Source organism: Crotalus tigris, unplaced genomic scaffold (genome assembly GCF_016545835.1).
Source record: "Crotalus tigris isolate CLP2741 ecotype Arizona unplaced genomic scaffold, ASM1654583v1 scf7180000019599.1365583, whole genome shotgun sequence".
Classification (NCBI taxonomy): domain Eukaryota; kingdom Metazoa; phylum Chordata; class Lepidosauria; order Squamata; family Viperidae; genus Crotalus; species Crotalus tigris.
Window position 1 is genome coordinate 1,169,203 of NW_024097615.1, and position 22,112 is coordinate 1,191,314.

Sequence of the window (22,112 nt, forward strand, 5' to 3'; positions counted from 1 at the left end):
TCTCCTAGAACCCGCAAGTGAATGAATGCCACGATACGGGTAAACGTTATTTGAACACAGCATTTTTACTGTCTTGAATGTACTGGCAGTCCTCGACTTACAACAGTCTGTTTAGTGACCGTTCAAAGTTACAATGGCACTTCAAATGTTATGACCCTTGCAGCATCCCCAAAGCCACGTGATTAAAATTCAGATGCTTGGCACAACTGACTCATATTTATGACGATTGCACTGTCCTCAGGTCATAGGATCCATTTTGCGACCTTCTGAAGATTGTGAGTTCTAGTACACGCTTGGATATGAAAACCAGCCGTTGGGTGACTCTGGGCCAATCGCCTGGAGACGAATTCTAGTCCCACTTTAGGTATAAAAGCTGACTGGGTGACTTTGGGCCAATCACCAGGAACAAGTGAGTTGTAGTTCCGCCTAAGTATGAAAGCGGTTTTGGTGACTTTGGGCCAATCACTAGGGGATTGTGAGTTCTAGTCCGACTTTAGGATTGAAAGCCAACTGGGTGCCTTTGGGCCAAACACCAGGAGACGGTGAGTTCTAGTCCCACTTTAAGTACAAAAGCTGATTAGGTGACTTTGGGCCAATCACTAGGTGACTGTGAGTTCTAGTCCTGCTTTTAGGATTTAAAGCCAGCTGGGTGCCTTTGGGCCAATCACCAGGAGACAGTGAGTTCTAGCCCCGCCTTAGGCAGGAAAGCGGCCAGATAACTTTAGGCCAGTTCTATCTCTCTCAGTCCATCCCACCTCACAGGGCTGTTGTTCTCGGAAAAGAGGAGGAGGAAGCAGGACACAGTGCGCCTGCCGCCTTTGAGTTTTATTTAGAAGAATAATGAAGGCAGGATTTTAAAAAAAACTAAAATAAAATGATAAAGTTGGAATTAAGATTGCCGGGAGAAATATCAACAACCTAAGATATGCAGATGATACCACTCTAATGGCAGAAAATGAAGAGGAACTAAAGAGCCTCTTGATGCGGGTGAAGAAGGAGAGTGCAAAAGTTGGCTTGAAACTCAACATTAAGAAAACCAAAATCATGGCATCCAGCCCTCTCAATTCCTGGCAAATAGATGGGGAAGAAATGGAGGTAGTGACAGATTTTATTTTTCTGGGCTCCAAGATCACCTCAGGTGGGTACCGCAGCCAAGAAATTAAAAGACGCTTGCTCCTGGGGAGGAAAGCTATGGCAGATCTAGACAGCATCCTAAAAAGCAGAGACGTCACCCTGCCAACAAAAGTGCGTATAGTCCAGGCCATGGTTTTCCCAGTTGCAATGTATGGCTGTGAAAGTTGGACCATAAGAAAGGCTGAGAAAGGCCAAAGAATGGAGGCCTTTGAACTATGGTGCTGAAGAAGACGCCTGCAAGTCCCCTGGACTGCAAGGCGATCAAAGCAGTCAGTCCTAGAAGAGATCAACCCCGACTGCTCTTTAGAAGGCCAGATCCTGAAGTTGAAACTCAAATACTTTGGCCCCCTAATGAGAAGGAAGGACTCCCTGGAGAAGAGCCTGATGCTGGGAAAGATGGAGGGCAAGAGAAGAAGGGGACGACAGAGAACAAGGTGGCTGGATGGAGTCCCTGAAGCAGGAGGCGTGAACTTCAATGGACTCCAGAAGATGATAGAGGACAGGAAGACCTGGAGGAACGTTGTCCATGGGGTTGCGATGGGTCGGACACGACTTGGCAATTAACAACAAAAAAAATAAAATAAAATGATATATAAGGTAAAGAATACCTGCCCTCGATGACCGTGATTATATCGTTCATCTGGATTAGAAGTTTGTCGGGTTCTTCAAAATCCTGCAAGGCCCGCATGTCCGTGGGTTGAGCCTGAGAAAAGGAAGGTGAAGGGTTTATAGGGGACATCTGTGAGTCCTCAATTAACAACAGTTCATTTAGTGCAGAGGTAGGCCACCTTGGCTCTTTTATGACTGGTGGACTTCAACTCCCAGAATTCCTGAGCCAGCCATGCTGAGGGGAAAGGGAGAGGTTTGCAAGCTGAGCCATGCTGGCTCAGGAATTCTGGGAGTTGAAGTCCATGAGTCATGAAGGGGCCATAGCTCCCCCATGCTGGCTGAGGAATTCTGGGAGTTGTAGTCCACCAGTCATGAAGGGGCCATAGTTTCCCCATGCTGGCTGAGGAATTCTGGGAGCTGAAGTCCACGAGTCATAAAAGAGCCACGTTTGCCTACCTCAGTCCTAGGCCTGTATTTCTCAATCTTGGCCATTCGAAGATGGGTGGACTTCAATTCCCAGAATTCCTCAGCCAGCGTGGGGGAATTATGACCCCCTTGATGACTTCTGGACTTCAACTCCCAGAATTCCTCAGGCAGCATGGGGGATCTATGGCCCCTTCATGACTCGTGGACTTCAACTCCCAGAATTCCTGAGCCAGCCTGGCTCAGCTTGGAAACCTCTCCCTTTCCCCTCAGTGTGGCTGGCTCAGGAATTCTGGGAGTTAAAGTCTACGAGGCATAAAAGAGCCAAGGTTGCCTACCCCGATTTAGTGACTGTGCAAAGTTACAACAGCACTGAAATAAGCGACTTACGACCGTTTTTCCACACTTAACGACCGTCGCAGCATCCCCGTGCTCACGTGGTCAAAATTTGGACGCTGGGCAACTGACTCGTATTTACGATGGTCGCAGTGTCCCCAGCGGCTCAATTGTGGTTGCAAGTCAAGGACTACCTGAGTTCAAGCACTGAAGGAGATCGCATTGCGGTAGTCAAGACGGGAGATGGCCAAGGTGTGGATGACCGAGACCAGGGCTTGCTTGTTACCTCCAAGAGGAAATCCCGCAGAGCCACGAAGGTGGGACGGTCTTCCGGTTTGTGGGCCCAGCACTGCAACATGACGTTGTAAATATCCTGGGGACAATCCTCCGGCCGGCCCAGTTGTTCGCCTTCCTTATCGATCTTGTGCAGAATCTGCCAGGAGAAAAGCGGGATTTAAGGCAAACCAGCCAGGAGATTTTATTTGGAAAACTGCCAGATCCCGCCTGTGAGTGTTACGGGAAGTCCTGGAGAGCGATTTGTCTGAAATGGTGCAGGGTTTCCTGCCTGAGCAGGGGGTTGGACTAGATGACCTCCAAGGTCCCTTCCAACTTTATTATTATAGTTATTATTATTATTAAAAAGACAATAGAAGTCCTCGACTTACAACGGTTTAGTGACTGCTCAAAGTTACAATGGCACGAATCAAAGCGACTTATCACCGTTTGCAGCGTCCTTGTGATCACGTGACCAAAATCCAGATGCTTGGCAACTGGCTCCAGTTTATAACGGTCCCAGTGTTCGTGTGTGACGTGATCCCGTTTTGCGACCTTCCGACAAGCGAAGTCAATGGGGAAGCCACTTAACAACTATCTTGCTAACTTAACAACTGCACGGATTCATTTAACAAGCGTGCCAAGGAAGGTCACGAAATGGGGCAAAAACTCGCTTTGCAAACGTCTCACTTAACGACAGTAATCTGACAAAGTCAACAGATTCACTTAATGACTGTCTTATTTAATATAATAATAATAATAATAATAGTAGTAGTAGTAGTAGTAATAATAATAATAATAATAATAATAATAATAATAATAATAATAATAATAATGATGTTGGAAGGGACCTTGGAGGTCATCTAGTCCAACCCCCCATTCAGGCAGGAAAGCCTATACCATTTCGGACAAATGGCTGTCCAGTCTGAGCATCCCACAACTTCTGGTGGCAAAGAGTTCCCCTGGTTAATTGTCCTCACTGTTAGGAAGTTTCTCCTTAGTTCCAGGTTGCTTCTCTCCTTGATCAGTTTCCACCCGTTGCTTCTTGTCCTGCTTACTTACTAACAACGGCGGCAAGGAAGATTACACAACGGGGCCAAACTCACACCAAGGACCCCACTTAGCAGCAGCGGAAACTTTGGGGGGTTCGTGGGGGTCCCAAGTCATGGACTCCCTCCAGATTCCCTGATATTTTTTCTCCTGTCCTACCTGGCTGCCGTTCAGGCCAACCCACGGCTCCTGTCCGTAAGTAAACATCTCCCAGAGCGTGACGCCAAACATCCAGGTGTCGCTGGCGTGGGAAAAAGTGCGGGTCTTCAGACTCTCCGGGGCACACCTGGATCCATGATGAGGAGGGGAGGCAGCCCAGGTGGGGGAGAGAAAGCAGACAGAGATCTGGTCACGCTCTTGAGAGGACATGGCTTCTTTGAGACCCACCGATCTCCCCCCCCCCCCCGCACAAATCTACTCCTAGAGTCGAAAAAGAAAGGAGTCATTCTGATTCCCATCAAGCTGTGATTGCGCAGTCCGTCTTGAATCCTTAACCTGGTTAGTTGAGGAGCAAGGGATGCACGCTTAGAATCTAGTGGTTAAGCACCAGGCTAGAAGCCAAAAGACTGGGAGTTCTAGTTCCACCATAGGTAAAAAAGCTGGCTGGGTGACTTTGTGCCAATCGCCAGGAGACGGTGAATTCTAGTCTCGCTTTAGGTATTAAAGCCGGCTGGGTGACTTTGGGCCAATCGCTAGGAGACTGGGAGTTCTAGCCCGACCTTAGGCGTGAAAGCCAGCTGGGTGACTTTGGGCCAATCGCCAGGAGACGGTGAATTCTAGTCTCGCTTTAGGCATGAAAGCCAATTGGGTGACTTTGGGCCAATCACCAGGAGACAGGGAGTTCTAGCCTGACCTTAGGCATGAAAGAGGGCTGGGTGACTTTGGCCCAATCACCAGGAGACTGGGAGTTCTAGTCCTGCCTTAGCTATGAAAGCCAGCTGGGTGACCTTGGGCCAATCACCAGGAGACCGTGAGTTCTAGTTCCACTTTAGCCACAAAAAACAGCTGGGAGTCTTTGAGCCAATCACCAGGAGACAGGGAGTTCTAGTCTTGCCTTAGACATGAAATCCAGCTGGGTGACCTTGGGCTAGTCCAGTGGTTCTCAACCTGTGGGTCGGGACCCCATTTGGGGTCGAACGACCATTTCACGGGGGTCGCCAAACAAGGCTGTCCGCCATTTTTTCCCCCTTTTCTTTGGCCACGCCCCTGGCACCCGGTGATGTATAAGTGGTTGGGGGTCACCACAACATGGGGAACTGTATTATGGGGTCGCGGCATTAGAAAGGTTGAGAACCACTGGGCTAGTCCCTCTCTCAGCCCTGATTCTCCCTGCAGATGCTGCTACTCCAAGCGCATTTGTGAACCGAGAGTGGGTTAATTAAGGTAAAAGGTTCCGACAGAAGTTAATATTTTAGCTTAGCTAATATTTAACTGTGGGGTCCTTTCTGCTCTTTGAGCTTGGTTGTTTGTGGAGGAGGAGGAGGAGGAGGAGGAGGAGGAGGAGGAGGAGGAGGAGGATTATGGGATGCTAGTGCTCTCTGAGCTTGATGATTTTCTTGCAGATATTTCATTACCAAACTAGAAGCAACCTGGAATTAAGGAGAAACTTCCTGACAGTGAGGACAATTAACCAGTGGAACAGCTTGCCACCAGAAATCGTGGGTGCTCCATCACTGGAGTTTTTAAAGAAGAGACCGGATAGCCATTTATCTGAGATGGTATAGGTTCTCCTGCTTGAGCAGGGGGCTGGACTAGACAACCTCCAAGGTCCCTTCCAGCTCTATTCTATTCTATTCTATTCTATTCTATTCTATTCTATTCTATTCTATTCTATTCTATTCTATTCTATTCTATTCTATTCTATTCTATTCTATTGTCCTTCTGCTCTGCTCTACTCTATGCTACGCTACTCTATTCTACTCTACTCTTCTTATTCTCTTCTCTTCTATATTCCATTCCATTCCATTCCATTCCTTTTCTCTATTCTATTCTATTCTATTTTCCATTCCATTCCATATTTTCTATTCTATTCTATTCTATTCTATTCTATTCTATTCTATTCTATTCTATTCTATTCTATTCTATTCTATTCTATTCTATTCTATTCCATTCCATTCCATGTAACATTATCAGTGCTAGAAAGAAGAGGGATTTGTGGAGAGGAAGAGGAGGTGGTGGTGGTGATCTCTGAGTTTGGTAGTTTCCTTGTGGATGTTTCATTATCAAACTAGATAACATCATGCAATGCCACACTAGAAACTAGTGTAACATCATCAGACTAGGACTGATAACGTTGCGTAGTTGGGTAATGAAACGTCTGCAAGAAAACCACCTAGTTCAAAGAACACCCACAATCGTCGTCCTCTCTGCAAGCCCCCCCCCTCCCTTCTAGCACTGATGACGTTCCCTAGTTGGGTCATGAAACGTATGCTAAAAAAGGATCAAGCTCAGAGAGAGCACCAAGGACCCCACCGTCCTAGTCTTCTTCTTTTTCTTTTCCTCCTCCTCTCTGCAAACCCCACTCCCTTCCAGCACTGATCACGCTACCTAGCTGGGTGACGAGACGTCTGCAAGAAAACCGCCACACTCAGACAGCACCCAGGACCTCATAACCCTTTCCTTCCTCCTCCTCCTCCATTCCACAAAACCCTCCTCCCTTCCAGCACTGATGATGCTACCTAGCTGGGTCACGAAACGTCCGCAAGAAAACAAGCAAGCTCGGAGAGCACCCCAGGACCCCACCATAACCCCGTTTCAGCACGCCGTGGGAACGCAGCCCAGGGTCTTCTGCAAGGAGGGAGGGAAAGAGACCCTCACCACGCGAAGGGGACCTTGCGGTGCTCCTGCATGATGTAATGGTCGTTGTTCTTGGGCAAGGCCCGCATCAGCCCGAAGTCGCCGATCTTGACCAGGTCATTCGCAGCCAGCAGGATGTTCCGGGCGGCCAGATCTCGGTGGATGAAGCGCTTGGACTCCAGGTAGGCCATCCCGCGGGCGATCTGGATGGCGTACTGGCAGAGGGTGGCGATCAGGAAGTGCCCCTGGTTCTTGCGAAGGCGGTCCAGCAGCGAGCCCAGTGGGGCCAGTTCGGTCACCTGAGCGGAAAAGGGGGGACACGGCCCAGAAGAAGAAGAAGAAGAATTGTATTTGCTTATTGTGGGAAAATGTTTATTACTAGAAAAAGAGAGGATGTATTAGAAGGTGTAATATTTATTATTTATTTATTTATTTATTTATTTATTTGCCGCCCAATCCCTAGAGACTCAGGGCGGCGTACAAAATTAAAACAACACGTATAACAATTAAAAATGAATACATTCACACAGCATGTCCCAATCGATACTGGATTTGATAATGATGATGATGATAATAATAATAAAGTTGGAAGGGACCTTGGTGGTCATCTAGTCCAACCCCCTGCTCAGGCAGGAAACCCTATACCATTTCGGACAAATGGCTGTCCAATCTCTTCAAAACCTCCAGTTTAATTAATTAAGATACTAATTAATATACTAATTATGGAATTATCAAATTTAATCATTATTGACTGTTAATTAATTATGGCCTCCCCCCCCTCAAATATATAAACCAAGACAACATGCTGTATACCAGGCACTGGAGATTGCTATTATTAAAAACCAATTAAATATTTTTTAAAAAATTGTTTCACTTGTCAACATAAATTTTGAGCTTAATTGTGACCGTAACTTGAGGACTACCTCCCTCATTATCCTGCCTGCTGATGTCCCTGCAAAGGCAGCTAGAGATGGTCATGAATAGAATAGAATAGAATAGAATATAGAAAATTATATTACATGAATAGAATAGAATAGAATAGAAATAGAAATAGAATATAGAAAATTACTGGAATAGAATAGGATAGGATAGGATAGGATATAGAGAATTACTGGAATAGAATAGAATAGAATAGAATAGAATAGAATAGTAGAAAATTACTGGAACAGACTAGATTAGACTAGAATAGAATAAAAAGAATATAGAAAATTACTGGAATAGAATAGAATAGAATAGAATATAGAAAATTACTGGAATAGAATAGAATAGAATATAGAAGATTACTGGAATAGAATAGAATAGAATAGAATAGAATAGAATAGAATAGAATAGAATATAGAAAATTACTGAAATAGAATAGAATAGAATATAGAAGATTACTGGAATAGAATAGAATAGAATAGAATAGAATAGAATAGAATAGAATAGTAGAAAATACTGGAATAGGATAGAATAGAATAGAATAGAACAAGAGTTGGAAGGGACTTTGTGGGTCATCTAGTCCAACCCCTTGCCCAAGCAGGATTCTCTACACCATTTCTGACATGTTCACCCCTGCCCCCTTCCTTACAAGGGGGGAGAACGCTCACAGGAGGGCGCCTTCCCCACTTTTCCGGAGCCCTGCCCGGCCCTCCTCACCATCTTCATGGGATTGGAGAGCACCACCCCGTAGAGGCGGATGAGGTTGACGTGGTCCAGGGAATGCATGGCGTTGACCTCCCGGATGAAGTCGTCCAGGGCTTCCGGCTGGTTCAGGACATCCGTCTTGAGACACTTGACCGCCACGTTCAGCTGCAGAGGGACGAAGGTAAAGAGGAAAAAGGGTGGTCAATCTCGCACAGGATCTAGAATTCATTCCAGGCCTTTTCAAGATTAACCGGAGTAGATTTTATGTCAGTGTGGGCAACTACGGCCCTTTTACGGCCTGTTGACTTCAACTCCCAGAATTCCTGAGCCAGCAAGGCTGGCTCCGGAATTCTGGGAGTTGCAGTCCACAGGTCATAAAAGGGGCATAGTTGCCCACTCCTGTTTCACACTGAGGCTTTATTTATGATGGCGGCCACGTCCTGGGATTATGTGATCCTTTTTTGTGATCTTCTGACAAACAGAGTCAACGAGGAAGCCAGATTCCCTTAATGACTGGGTTACTACTTTCAAAACTGCCAAGGATTCACTTAGCAACTGTGACAAGAAAGTCTGTAAAATGGGGGGAACTCACTTAACAACTGTCTCACTTAGTGACAGAAATCTGGAGCTCCGTTTGGGTCATAACTCGGGAACTACTTGCAATATTATTATTTTCATTCAGACCACTGCTCCCTTTTCCTATAGACTTCCTTCTGTTTATTTATTGTTTATTTATAAAATGTTTTGGCTGCCCATCTTACTACAGAATAACTCTGGGCGGCTTACAATTATAAAACACACACACACACACACACACACACACAGAGACACAAACTTTTACTGGTATTTATTTACGTTTTTAGTATATGTGTGTGCGTGTGTGTACATGTGTATTTATATATTTGTATGTATATGTGTATGTTAGCAATCCAAATTTAACATACATGTGTATGTATATATCCACACACACACACGCATATGTATAGACCAGTGGTTCTCAACCTTTTTAATGCCGCGACCCCCAACCGGTCGTAGGCTACTCAACCGGTCGTAAGTCGAGGACTACTCAACTGGTGCAGCACCATTTGCAGAATGGGCACAGCAGGGCAGAGACAGCCTGGACAATTCCTATTGGCTTTTGAAAGCCAATAGAATTAGGCTCTATTCAAGAGAGTCTCTTCGATTGGCTTTCAAAAGCCAATAGAATAAAAGGGAGTAGCACAGCTAAGAAAAAAAATGGCGGACTGCGTTGTTTGGCGACCCCCGTGAAATGGTCGTTCGACCCCAAATGGGGTCCCGACCCACAGGTTGAGAACCGCTGGTATAGAGAATGAGTGTAAATGCCAGTAAATTAATGTGTATGCGTATTTATATATTTGTATGTGTATATATCCATATACGGCCTTGGGGGTGGGGGAGGATAATGGGTGCAGGGATGGGTTGACAGCCGCCCGCCAAGTGCTTGCACACACTCGAAAAGAACACTCGAGGATCGTAAAACAACCAGTGGAGTCAAAAACAGTTTGCCCGATTGTGTTCCCAATCTCCTGCTATTCTAACTGTGACGAGGCCGGCAGTTTTTTGGCCAGACGAAAGCTTAGTGACTCTCCTTAACCACAGGCTTGTTTATATTAAACAGGCTGGTTTATTATATCCTGGTGTTCATTTTTTCTTTTATTTGTTAGCATAATGCTCAGGATTCGCATGTTTAATATTTTAAAAGACATATATATGTATGTATATACGTGCACATACATATATGTATACAATGTAAATACCAGTAAATTAATGTGTGTATATTTGTGTGTGTATTTATATATTTGTGTGTGTACATATACACGTATACATACATGTGTATTTAGAGTCAATCAGATAAAAATAAAGAGCTCTGGGATGTAAGATAGAAGGCTTTTTTTTATTAATTGCTGAGCTTTCGTTAACAACCTGTTAACATCATCAGAGCAAAGGGTTAAATGAGAAGGGGGAGTATGTGCATAATTTACATAAGTTTTTTTTTTAAAAAAAAAATGTATACACAAAGTGTAAATACCAGTAAATTAATGTGTGTATGTGTATTTATACATTTCTGTCTGTGTCTGTCTGTCTGTCTGTCTCTCTCCCTCTCCCTCTCCCTCTCTCTCTCTCTCTCTCACACACACACACACACACACACACACACAACCCATTCCTGGACTGATCTTATTTCCAGGAATAAGTATTTATTATTTATTTAAAACATTTATTGGCTGCCCATCTTAGTACAGAGTAACTTTGGGCAGCTTACAATTATAAAAGATAACACACACACACACACACACACACTTTTACTGGTATTTGTTTTTACTGTGTGTGTGTGTGTGTGTGTGTGTGTGTGTGTGTGTGTGTACACATACACATATACAGCTGACAGAAGTGAGGAGAACCTGTGGCCTAGAGGTTAATACATGCAAGCCGCCCGGGTTCGAATCTCAGCAAGGGTATGGCTAGCTGATGAGAGCTAAATAGCTCAAAATAGCTATACTAGTCTCCCTTTAACTCTTTGTTGGCACAATCTAAAAAATTTACAGATGTGTATGTATATATCCACACACACACACACACACACATGTATACACAAAGAGTGCAAATACCAGTAAATTAATATGTGTATGTGTGTGTATGTGTATTTATATATTTGTGCGTATCTCTCCCTCTCTCTCTCTCACACACACACACACACACACACACACACACACCATTCCTGGACTGATCTTATTCCCAGGAATAAGTATTTATTATTTATTTAAAACATTTATTGGCTGCCCATCTTACTACAGAGTAACTTTGGGCGACTTACAATTATAAAACACACACACACACACACACACACACTCTTTTACTGGTATTTGTTTTTACTCTGTGTGTGTGTGTGTGTGTGTGTACACATATACAGCTGACAGAAGTGAGGAGAACCTGTGGCCTAGAGGTTAATACATGCAAGCGGCCCGGGTTCGAATCTCAGCAAGGGTATGGCTAGCTGATGAGAGCTAAATAGCTCAAAATAGCTATACTAGTCTCCCTTTAATTCTTTGTCGGCACAATCTAAAAAATTTACAGATGTGTATGTATATATCCACACACACACACACAGTGTATACACACACCAGTAAATTAACGTGCATATATGCATGTTCATTTACTGGTGTGTGTATACGTATGTGTGTGTATGTAGTTATATATTTGTGTGTATATATGCGTGTGTGTCCCACGCGTATATGCTGTATATATGTGTAACCCATTCCTGGACTGACCTTAATTTCCAAGAGTGAGTCTTCTCTGCAATAAAGTCCAGATAGTGGCTGCAAGCACCCAGGCCTCCCCCCATCCTTGCTTACCACCTTGCCCGACGGGGCGCACCACTCCCCGCGCCGCACCACCCCGAAAGAGCCGTCTCCCAGCTTCTCCAGCAGCACCAGGTCCTTCTCGCTGATCAGGCAGGTCAAGGCCTGCTGCTGGGCCTCCTCCAGGGCCAATGGGCTGGGCTGCTTGGGCACGAGACCCGCGGGCAGCGGGGGCACCTCTGAGTCCAGCCGCTTCCCGGTGAACACCTGTGGGGGACCCCGAGGGGCCCAAGCCCAGGACCAGAGTTACGGACGAGAACCACGTATTTTTATCCCACCTTACATTACGTGTAACTCACTCTCCCCCCCTCCTGCTTTTCCCCGCTACAACATCCCTGTGAGGTGGGTTCAGTTAAGAAAGGGCGACTGGCCCCAAGTCACCCAGCTGGCTTTCATGGCTAAGGTGGGACTCGAACTCGGAGCCTGTGGGAGATTGGCCCAAAGTTACCCAAGCCAGCTTTCACAGCTAAGGTAGGACTCGAACTCAGAGTCTCCTGGGGATTGGCCCAAAGTTACCCAGCCAGTTTTTATGGCTAAGGCAAGACTTGAACTCAGAGTCTCCTGCGGATTGGCCCAGTTACCCAGCCAGCTTTCATAGCTAACGTAGGACTCGAACTCAAGAGTCTCCTGGTGATTGGCCCAAAGTCACCCTCACAGCTTTCATGGCTAAGGCAAGACTTGAACTCAGTCTCCTGGCGATTGGGCCAAAGTCACCAAGCCAGCTTTCATGGCTAAGGTGGGACTCAAACTCAGAGTCTCCTGGTGATTGGCCCAAAAACACCCAGTTCGCTTTTGTGCCTAAGGCAGGAGTAGAACTCACCTCTCCTGGCTTCAAGGTTCACTAAAATAGGGTTTTGGCCCTATTTTCTCAATGTTTTGATTTTCTCCGTTTAATTTTTCTTTTCCTACATTTCTTCCAATGTGCTTACCCTAACCTCCTGTTGTGCCTTATCTATCACTGAGCGGTATCAGATTTAATGTAGATGCACACGTGTACACAACCTCACACCCTTATGTACTCACGTAGTAGTGTAATAACACCATAGGTGTAACTCTGGTACTTTTCTCTAGAAAGTTATTTTTACTAACTGATTCTCTTTTCTTGGCAACCAATGTTGTTTGCCATTGTCTTTTGTTAAGAGTGTAAATTTCAACTTTCCCAACTTTACTTAGCGGTCCTGGGATTTCCTGGTGGTGAGCCATCCCGGTACTAACCAAATCACGATCTGATCCGATTATCCTTTTTCAAAGACAGTCAAGGCCCCTGGTTCCTTTCTCCTACATTATTGTGACTCCTGCATCCTGCCCAAAGACCCGATCATCAAGACGGTTCTATCAACCTTTCTACTTTTCTTTTTAAAGATTCTGCAGCTTTCTAGTCCTCAGGAGAGCCGCTCTCTCACCTTGCTCATCCAGGATTTCCGTTTGCACACAGCCTTCCTCCTCTTCACGGCCTCCCAGAGGCGTCTCTGCCCTACAGAGACAAGCAACAAGGGGGTCACAAAACCAGGAGAAAAAAAAAAAATCAAGTCCTCTCCAGATGTTTCATTCTAAGCATTTGCTCCACGTTGGAAGATTTTTTTCGGATAGGGAATTCCACCAACATTGCAGAAGGCTGGCGCTGTGATTACTCTTCTAAATAATAATGATGATGATGATGTTGTTGTTGTTGTTGTTGTAAGGGACCTTGGAGGTCATCTATTCTTGAAGAATAGAATAGAAATACAATAGAAAATAGAATAGAATAGAATTTCAAATAGAATATAGAATAGAATAGAATATAGAATAGAATAAAATATAGAATAGAACAGAATTACAAATAGAATTAGAATAGAATTACAAATAGAATTACAAATAGAATTAGAATAGAATTACAAATAGAATAGAATAGAAAGAATAGAATAGAATAGAATAGAATAGAATAAATAGAATAAGGCTTTTCAACCAGTGGTACGGGTCCCACCTGTGGTCCACTGGCACCTGGCAGGGGGTACGTGACCATCCTAGAAAAGGGGTAGCAGGGGAGGGGAATGAGCTGAACCGGTGGTAGCACCGCACAAGCCTGAGCGAGAGACGGCTGGAGCTGCAGGGCTGTCAGGGCTCAGCGGAAGCGCCAGGATCAGCGCCAGGCTCCAGCTGGAAAGCAGCGCTGATCCTGGTGCTTCCGCTGAGCCCCAAAGCACCAATCAGCTGGAGCTCAGCCCTGATCCTGGTGCTTCTGCTGAGTGCAGAAGAAGCGCCGATCAGCTGGAATGTTGCAGCCTCTCCAGGGTCTTATGATTTACATTCAGACGCTTGGCAATTGATTCCTATTTATGACGGTCACAGTGTCCCAGGGTCATGGGAAGGGACCAAAACCTGCTGCAACCACCCAGCAGATGGGGTGGGAGGAATAAAAATCAAACACCCCCCACCCCACCTCTGCTGCCAATCCTCAACAGAAACGCTCACAACCCACTGCCGCCAGCAGCAGGTCCATCAGGCCAACACCGCCCGGAGGAGCCCCGCCCAGCACAAAGGAGGCGAAGTGGCCGACTAGCAAGCTTGAGTAGAGGTGGTAAAGCAGAGGTCACCAACCACTGTCGATTGGTGGACTGGAAGAAAAGGGAGGGGGAAGCATTTTACCTGCGTGCATGCGCACCCAGGGCCGCGAGCAGGCATGTGCTGCAAATGGTGCGGGACTAGCGCCTGCGTGATACTCACTAGCCCTGCCCCATTCTTGCGTGGTGCAGCACCTTGTATCTGCACCCTGTGGCGTGGCGGCGGCCATTTTTGCGCCTTGCGGCAAGGTGGCCCATTTTTGCGTCCCCGTTTTTTGCGTGCCAGAGGGGGCACTCGGAGGCACCTCCCTGCCGCCCCCCCCCTCCCCACAATGCTAATGCGGCTCTGGCACTTTGTGATAAATAAGTGGGTTTTGGGTTGCGGTTTGGGCACTCAATCTCTAAAAGGTTCGCCATCACTGCCCGATACCCTTTCGGACAAATGGCTGTCCAGTCTCTTCTTAAAAACTAATCCAGCCAGTTCCGAAATACGGAATTAGAAGTTCTCAAACTCTGCTTACAAGTCGTCCTCAATGTACAACCGTTCGCTTTAGTGACCAAATTTACAATGGTACTTGAAAAAAGCGAGTTAGGACCGTTTTTCACACTTACGACCGTTGCAGCATCCACATGATCACCCGATCAAATTCAAGTGCTTAGCAACTGGCACGTACTTATGACGTCCTGGGGTCACGGGATACCCCTTTGGTGACCTTTCCCAGCCAGCTTCCGAGAAACAAATTCAATGGAGGAAGCCAGATCCGCTTAACGACCAAACGCTTCATTTAACGACTGCAACCATTTACTTAGCAGTTGTAAAACGGGGCACAACTCATTTAGCTGTTCTGCTTAGCAGCGGAATTCGGGGGCTCCACTGTGGTCTTTTGCATGACAAAATAGTCCTCATTTTACGACGATTCATTTAGCAACCGTTTGAAGTTACAACGGCGCTGAAAACAGTGACTCATGACCGTTTTTCACACTTACGACCGTTGAGTCATCCCCAAGGGTCACGTGATCAAAATTCAGAAGCTTTGCAACTGACTCGTATTTACGACGACGGTCGCAAGGTCCCAGGATCATGTCGTCCCCTTTTGCGACCTTCCGACAAGCCAAGTCAACGGGGAAGCCCGATTCACTTCACAACCGTGTTGCTAACTGAACAACCCCAGCGATTCACTTAACAACGGTCGTAAAGTGAGGCAAAATTCACTTAACGTCCGTCTCGCTTAGCAAAAGAAATTCCGGCCTCCGAAATTACAGTTGCGCATTTACAAAACTCTTGTGAATTTTCCACCTAAGTTTTGCAAAACTGCCAGGTCCGGAGAGGTGGGTTCGGGCCGAAGGACCCACTCACCCGGTCGCCCCATTCCGATTTTCTCCAGGTCCTCATTCTTGACATACTCGAAGTGCGACAGGCGAGTGACGTTGAGGTCATCGCGGATGCGGAGGAAGTACTGTTGAAGCTGGACTTCGGTCAGGAGTTCGAGTAACCAGTCGGTGCCTTCATCAGCCTGCATGCCACAGCTCAGCTTCTGCAAAGGAAGAGCCACGTCAGGATGGGCAGCCACTGAACAAGACCACGGAGCTGGGTCTGAAAGAGGATGTGCCCCTCAAGGAAGGCCAGGTCCTCACCTAGAGCATCTGGAGGAGGTAGACGTTGCCCGTAGAGACAGAGAAGGGAAGGGGGTGAGGGGAGAGGAAAAGAGGAGAGAAGGGGGAATAGAATAAATAGAATAAAGGAATAGAACAGAACAGAATAGAATATATGGAATGAAATGGAGTAGAATAGAATAGAATGGAATGGAATGGAATAGAATAAGAGAAAGAACAGAACAGAATAGAAAAGAAACTATGGAATGGAATGGAAGGGAAGAGAAAAGAAAAAAAGATATAGAATAGAATAGAAAACAGAAAAGAACAGAACAGAATATTTATTGAGAAAAAGGATATAGAATATAATAGAATAGAACAGAACAGCAGAGTTGGAAGGGACCTTGGAGGTCTTCTAGTCCAGCCCCCTGCTCTACCATTTCACACAAATGGCTGTCCAGTCTCTTCTTGAAAACCTCCAGTGATGGAGCACCCACAACCTCTGGTGGCAAGCTGTTCCACTGGTTATTTGTTCTCACTGTCAGGAAGTTTCTCCCTATTTCTAGGTTACTTCTCTCTTTGATAAAAGTTTCCATCCGTTGCTTCTTGTCCTGCCTTCAGGGGCTTTGGAGAATAGCTTGACTCCCTCTTCTTTGGGACAGCCCCTGAGATACTGGAACGCTGCTATCCTGTCCCCCTCGTCCTTCTCTTCGCTAAACTAGACATACCCAATTCCAGCAGCCGTTCCTTGTATGCTTTAGCCCCCAGAAGCCAAAGCACAAGGCAGACTAATTATATGACCATCTCTAGACCATCCTAGAGGTTCTAGAACTCTTCTGGAGGAAGTTCCATTATTACACAGCTGCTCAGCCTTGTTGGTGTATCCCCTACAGATGACTTGTGGACTTCAACTCCCAGAATTCCCCAGCAAGCATAAGCCCACAGGTCTTCAAGTTGCTAAGTTGGCCACCCCTATTGCAGAGGACCCCCATCTTCCATGGTGAAACCCCCCCAGGTTTTCTCACCAGCTTTCCCTTGCCTTGTCCTCCCCCAAAGTGCTGGACTTCGACTCCCAGAAGCCCCTGGCATGCAAAGCCGGAGGATTCTGGGAAATCCAGTAGGGGTAAGCTGCTATACAACATCAGTGAAGGAAAAGAGTTGCAATGCCACTGCAAATAAGGTTTATTCTAGTCTCGTCTTAAGCATGAAAGATGCCTGGGTGACTTTGGGATTCCGAGTTCCGGTCCTGCTGTCTGAGTGATGGGTGGGGGGACTGGCTCAAAGTCACTCACTCACACACGCACACACATGAAGTGTGTCATATATGTTTGACAGCTTGCGTTTTCTGGCGAAAGTAATGAAGGCAGGATTCAAATAAGAAACCAGTAATATAACTAAAATAAGTAACGACAGTCACTTGTCCGAGATGGTATAGGGCAGGGGTCTTCAAACAGGGCCCCTTTATGACTGGTGGACTTCAACTCCCAGAATTCCTCAGCCAGCATGAGGGAAACTATGGCCCCTTCATGACTGGTGGACTTCAATTCCTAGAATTCCTCGGCCAGCATGGGGGAAACTATGGCTCCTTCGTGACTTGTGGACTTCAACTCCCAGAATTCTTCAGCCAGCATGGGGGAACTATGGCCCCCTCATGACTCATGGACTTCAACTCCCAGAATTCCTGAGCCAGCATGGGGGAACTATGGCCCCTTCATGACTTGCAGACTTCAACTCCCAGAATTCCTGAGCCAGCATGAGGGAAACTATGGCCCCTTCATGACTTGCGGACTTCAAGTCCCAGAATTCCTCAGCCAGCATGAGGGAAACTATGGCCCCTTCGTGACTCGCAGACTTCAACTCCCAGAAGTCCTCAGCCAACATGAGGGAAACTATGGCCCCTTCGTGACTCGCGGACTTCAACTCCCAGAATTCCTCAGCCAGCGTGGGGGAACCATGGCCCCAAAGCTGTCTGAGGAATTCTGGGAGTTGAAGTCCACAAGTCATAAAAGGGCCAAGTTTGAAGACCCCTGGTATAGGGTCTCCTGCCTGAGTAGGGGGCTGGGCTAGAAGACCTCCCAGGTCCCTTCCAGCTCTGTTCTATTCAAATCTGAAACCGCTCCAATGCTTCCGTATGGAGAGGAAGCCTGCTCCCTATTTCCCAGGACCCCATGGCTTGCCTCCCACTTTGCTTGTTGTGCATGTGTGTCTGCATGTCACAATGCCGGGTCTGGCATGAGACAGAGCAGCAGCTGGCACCTTCCTCCCCAGCCTCCTCCCTCTCCATCAATGTGGATGTGCATTCTTTCCCCCCACCCACCCACCCAAAGGGGCACGTGTGGGAGACAAACAGGGCTTCTGTTTGGGGGTCCCAACTTTTATTCCACATCCGTCTCACGGTCGGTTGCTGGGAGGAAAAATTCCCCGCCAAGCAAAATCTGGATTTTGCATCACAACCGCTTCAGCACAAAAGGGAAGGTGCGATTGTGCAGGAAACGACAACCCCAGGGTCCTGGGAACTGGTCTGAAGGAGGTGGGATGGAGCAGTTTAAAAAAAAAATGCAGGGGGAGGGGGAATCAGGAAGAATTGAGGAGGAGGAGGAAGAAGAGGAAAGAGAGAAACAGCTGTGCACAAACAGCAGTCCTGGGGGGGGGGGCGCTCTGGAGAATTTTGCAATGCCAGCTTTTTTACAACTGGGTAGAAACTACAATTAGATTAACAGAATCACAGTGGTGGGAGGGACCTCGGAGGTCTTCCAGTCCAACCCCCTGCTCAAACGGGAGACCCTATACCATTCCAGACAAGTGGCTGTCCAGTCTCTTCTTAAAAACCTCCAGTACTTCTGGTGGCAAGCAGTTTCACTGGTTAATTGTTCTTACTGTCAGGAAATTTCTCCTCAGTTCTAGGCTGGATCTCCCTCTGACGAGTTTCCAGCCACTGCACCTCCCTCCCTCACTCCCCTTTCTTTCCTCACTCCCTCCCATCCTTGTTAAGTCGAGGGCTACCTGTATAAGCTGGGAAAAAAGGATCAGTGGGGTCATTCAAGGATTATATCTGTATATGGATCGGGGATTTATTATAAAAGCCTCAACATGTTTCTTTTTAATTAGACAGACAGACAGACAGATAGATAGAATTAGATAGATAGAAAGATGATAATAGCTAGATATAGATGACAGAGATAGAGATATGTAGATACAGAGATAGAGATATAGATAGTTAGATAGAAAGATGATAATAGCTAGATATAGATGACAGATGATAGATAGATAGATATAGTTAGATAGATAGAAAGATGATAATAGCTAGATATAGATGACAGATGATAGAGATAGATAGATATAGTTAGATAGATAGAAAGATGATAATAGCTAGATATAGATGACAGATGATAGAGATAGAGATAGATATATAGATATAAATAGAGAGATATAGATAGATGGAGATAGATATAGAGTTAGATAAAGATGATAATAGCTAGATATAGATGACAGATGATAGAGATAGATAGATAGAAAAAGATAATAGCTAGATATAGATGACAGGATAGATAGAGAGATATAGATAGATAGATAGATAGAGATATATAGATAGATAGATATAAGAAAGATAATAGCTAGATATAGATGACAGATGATATAGATAAATACATAGATATAGATAGATATAGAGAGATATATAGAGATATAGATAGAGATAGATAGATATAGAGATATACAGTAGTTAGATAGAAAGATAATAGCTAGATATAGATGACAGATGACAGAGACAGACAAACAGATATTGTGGTTGCCTGCCACCCAGAATCCCCCCCCCACCGCTAGACAGGCAGCCATATACATTTCTTAAATAAACATGCAAACTCAAGACTGATTTTCTTTCCAATTCGCCTGCAAAGGGCTGAGCTACCTATGTTTAAGGGGCAGCCCCGCACCTAGAAAGCTAGCTCTTCAGGTTAGCCCAGGGGTCTTCAAACTTGGCCCTTTTGTGACTTGCGGACTTCCACTCCCATAATTCCTCAGCCAGGCACGCCAATGATAAAAGGGCCAAGTTTGAAGACCTCCCGGGGTTAGCCTCTCCATCCCTTGACTTACTAGCTTTCCATCTGCAAGTTCCTTTGCATGATTTATGCATCTGTAACGTGTTTTGGCTTCTGTCCTTCGGACATGCCTCCTTCACAGCTGGCCTGCAACTGCAGGTGTGCTATCGCTATCTGAAGGCCATTCAACCGCTCTCCCAGTTGAACATCTGCCCTTTCTGGAAGCCTGATTGTCTCCTTTCCAAGGACAGCAGCTGTTCATCCTTGGCCGTGGGACAAATCCGCCCCGGGTCCCTTCAACCCAGAGGCCTTGCAAAAGACAACAATGGTTCCCCCAGATCACTGACACAGGGGCTGCCTGCCCACGCCAGGCATTGCCCAGGGCACTGAATTCCTCCATTTTTCTGGGGTGCGGAAAAGGCAGTTGTGCCAACAGCACTGGAGGAATCACAAAAGTGGCACCAGCCAGGTGCAAGACGAAGCCTGCAAGCATTAAGCTAATCCAGCATGACAGGCACCGCTGGTAGCTGGGTAGGAGAAAGAGTGAGATGTGAAAAGAGAGAAAAAAAATAGAAATAAGAGGGAGGTAGACAGAGAGAGAGAGAAAAGAGGAAGGAAAGAAGAAAGCAAGAGTGGAGGATGGCAGGGAAGGAAGGAAGGCAGGAAGGAAGAGTGGGGAAAGAAAGGAAGGAGGGAGGGAGGGAAGAAAAGAGTAAGAAAGCAAGAGTGGGGCAAGGAAGGGAGGGAAGGAAGAAAGGAAGAATGGGGAAAGAAAGGAAAGAGGGAGGGAGGGAAGGAAGGAAGGAGTGAGAAAGCAACAGTGGGGGGAAGGAAGGAAGGAAGAATGGGGAAAGAAAGGAAAGAGGGAGGGAGGGAAGGAAAGGAAAGAGTGAGAAAGCAACAGTGGAGGAGGAAAGGAAGGAAGGATGGGGAAAGAAAAGAAAGAGGGAGGGAGGGAGAAAGCAAGAGTGGGGGAGAGAAGGAAGGAAGGAGAAAGGAAGAATGGGGAAAGAAAGGAAAGAGGGAGGGAGGAAAGGAAGGAGTGAGAAAGCAAGACTGGGGGAGGGAAGGAAGGAAGGAGAAAGGAAGAATGGGGAAAGAAAGGAAAGAGGGAGGGAGGGAAGGAAGGAGTGAGAAAGCAAAAGTGGCAGAAGGAAGGAGAAAGGAAGAATGGGGAAAGAAAGGAAAGAGGGAGGGAGGGAAGGAGTGAGAAGAGAGGGAAGGAAGGAAGGAAGGAAGGAAGGAAGGAGAAAGAAAGGAGGGAGGGAGGGAGGGAGAAAGCAAGAGTGGGGGAGGGAAGGAAGGAAGGAAGGAGGGAGGGAAGGAAGAAGCAAGAGTGGGGAAAGGAAGGAGGGATAACTTCAGATCACTTGCACTGCATTGATGCATTCACACAATTTCACAGTTAAGTAACCATGAGATAAACCATAAAACCAAGTTCAGAAACATTCCTTTATCCCATTGTTTTGCAAACCTATGTACACTACAAACTGTAGGATTGTTTGAAGGGAAAGGCATCTGAACCGGCCCCAAGTGTTTTAATTAAATAAAAGAATTGGAGCAGTTCTCCAACTATGCGTGATTAACCTAAAATCGGTTCTGATATCCGCTGTTTTACTAACCCAACAGCTTATTCTTCTAAACAGGAAACCTTCCTTTTGTTTGCAAATAATAATATTAAAGATTCTAAGCACCAGCAAGACCGAGTCCTTACATTTAAAAAGCACCTGTCATTTCACATCCATCCTGGCAGCGCCTGTTAGCGGGCATCCACTCACCTGCTGCCCCTCACGTCCCTCACCTTGTGGTGTCACTACCACATCACCAGCCATCCCATTAAAGGGAATGTAAAGGGAGCAGCCCTGTGCTGCAGCTGCCAAAAAGGCCAATACAGTGCTGGGCTGCATTAACAGAGGGATAGAATCAAGATCACGTGAAGTTTAATACCACTTTACAAGGCCTTGGTAAGGCCACACTTGGAATATGGCATCCAGTTTTGGTCACCACGATGTAAAAAAGATGTTGAGACTCTAGAAAGAGTACAGAGAAGAGCAACAAAGATGATTAGGGGACTGGAGGCTAAAACATATAAGGAACGGTTGCTAGAATTGGGTATGTCTAGTTTAACGAAGAGAAGGACAAGGGGGGACATGATAGCAGTATTCCAATATCTCAGGGGCTGCCATAAAGAAGAGGGAATTAAGCTATTTTCCAAAGCACCTGAAGGCAGGACAATAAGCAACGGGTGGAAACTAATCAAGGAGAGAAGCAACCTAGAACTAAGGAGAAACTTCCTGACAGTGAGAACAATTAAT

The 22,112-nt window shown here is 46.1% G+C and overlaps 1 protein-coding gene across 21 annotated transcripts in view; it reads right to left on the reverse strand.

Moving 5' to 3' along the window:
- Positions 1 to 22,112, reverse strand: part of TNK2 (tyrosine kinase non receptor 2) — a 134,134-nt gene that overhangs the window by 68,911 nt on the left and 43,111 nt on the right. For all 21 annotated transcript variants that reach the window (XR_005559207.1, XM_039363789.1, XM_039363793.1 and 18 more), the window contains 8 exons: positions 15,525 to 15,702; positions 13,031 to 13,101; positions 11,622 to 11,834; positions 8,260 to 8,412; positions 6,643 to 6,920; positions 3,985 to 4,111; positions 2,789 to 2,935; positions 1,743 to 1,837 (listed from right to left, as the gene is read on the reverse strand). Coding sequence is in view for 20 of the 21 variants with exons in the window: in XM_039363789.1 (XP_039219723.1) it covers positions 1,743 to 1,837; positions 2,789 to 2,935; positions 3,985 to 4,111; positions 6,643 to 6,920; positions 8,260 to 8,412; positions 11,622 to 11,834; positions 13,031 to 13,101; positions 15,525 to 15,702 (1,262 nt within the window). In the remaining variant the exon portion in view is untranslated. The remainder of the gene's footprint in view (positions 1 to 1,742; positions 1,838 to 2,788; positions 2,936 to 3,984; positions 4,112 to 6,642; positions 6,921 to 8,259; positions 8,413 to 11,621; positions 11,835 to 13,030; positions 13,102 to 15,524; positions 15,703 to 22,112) is intronic.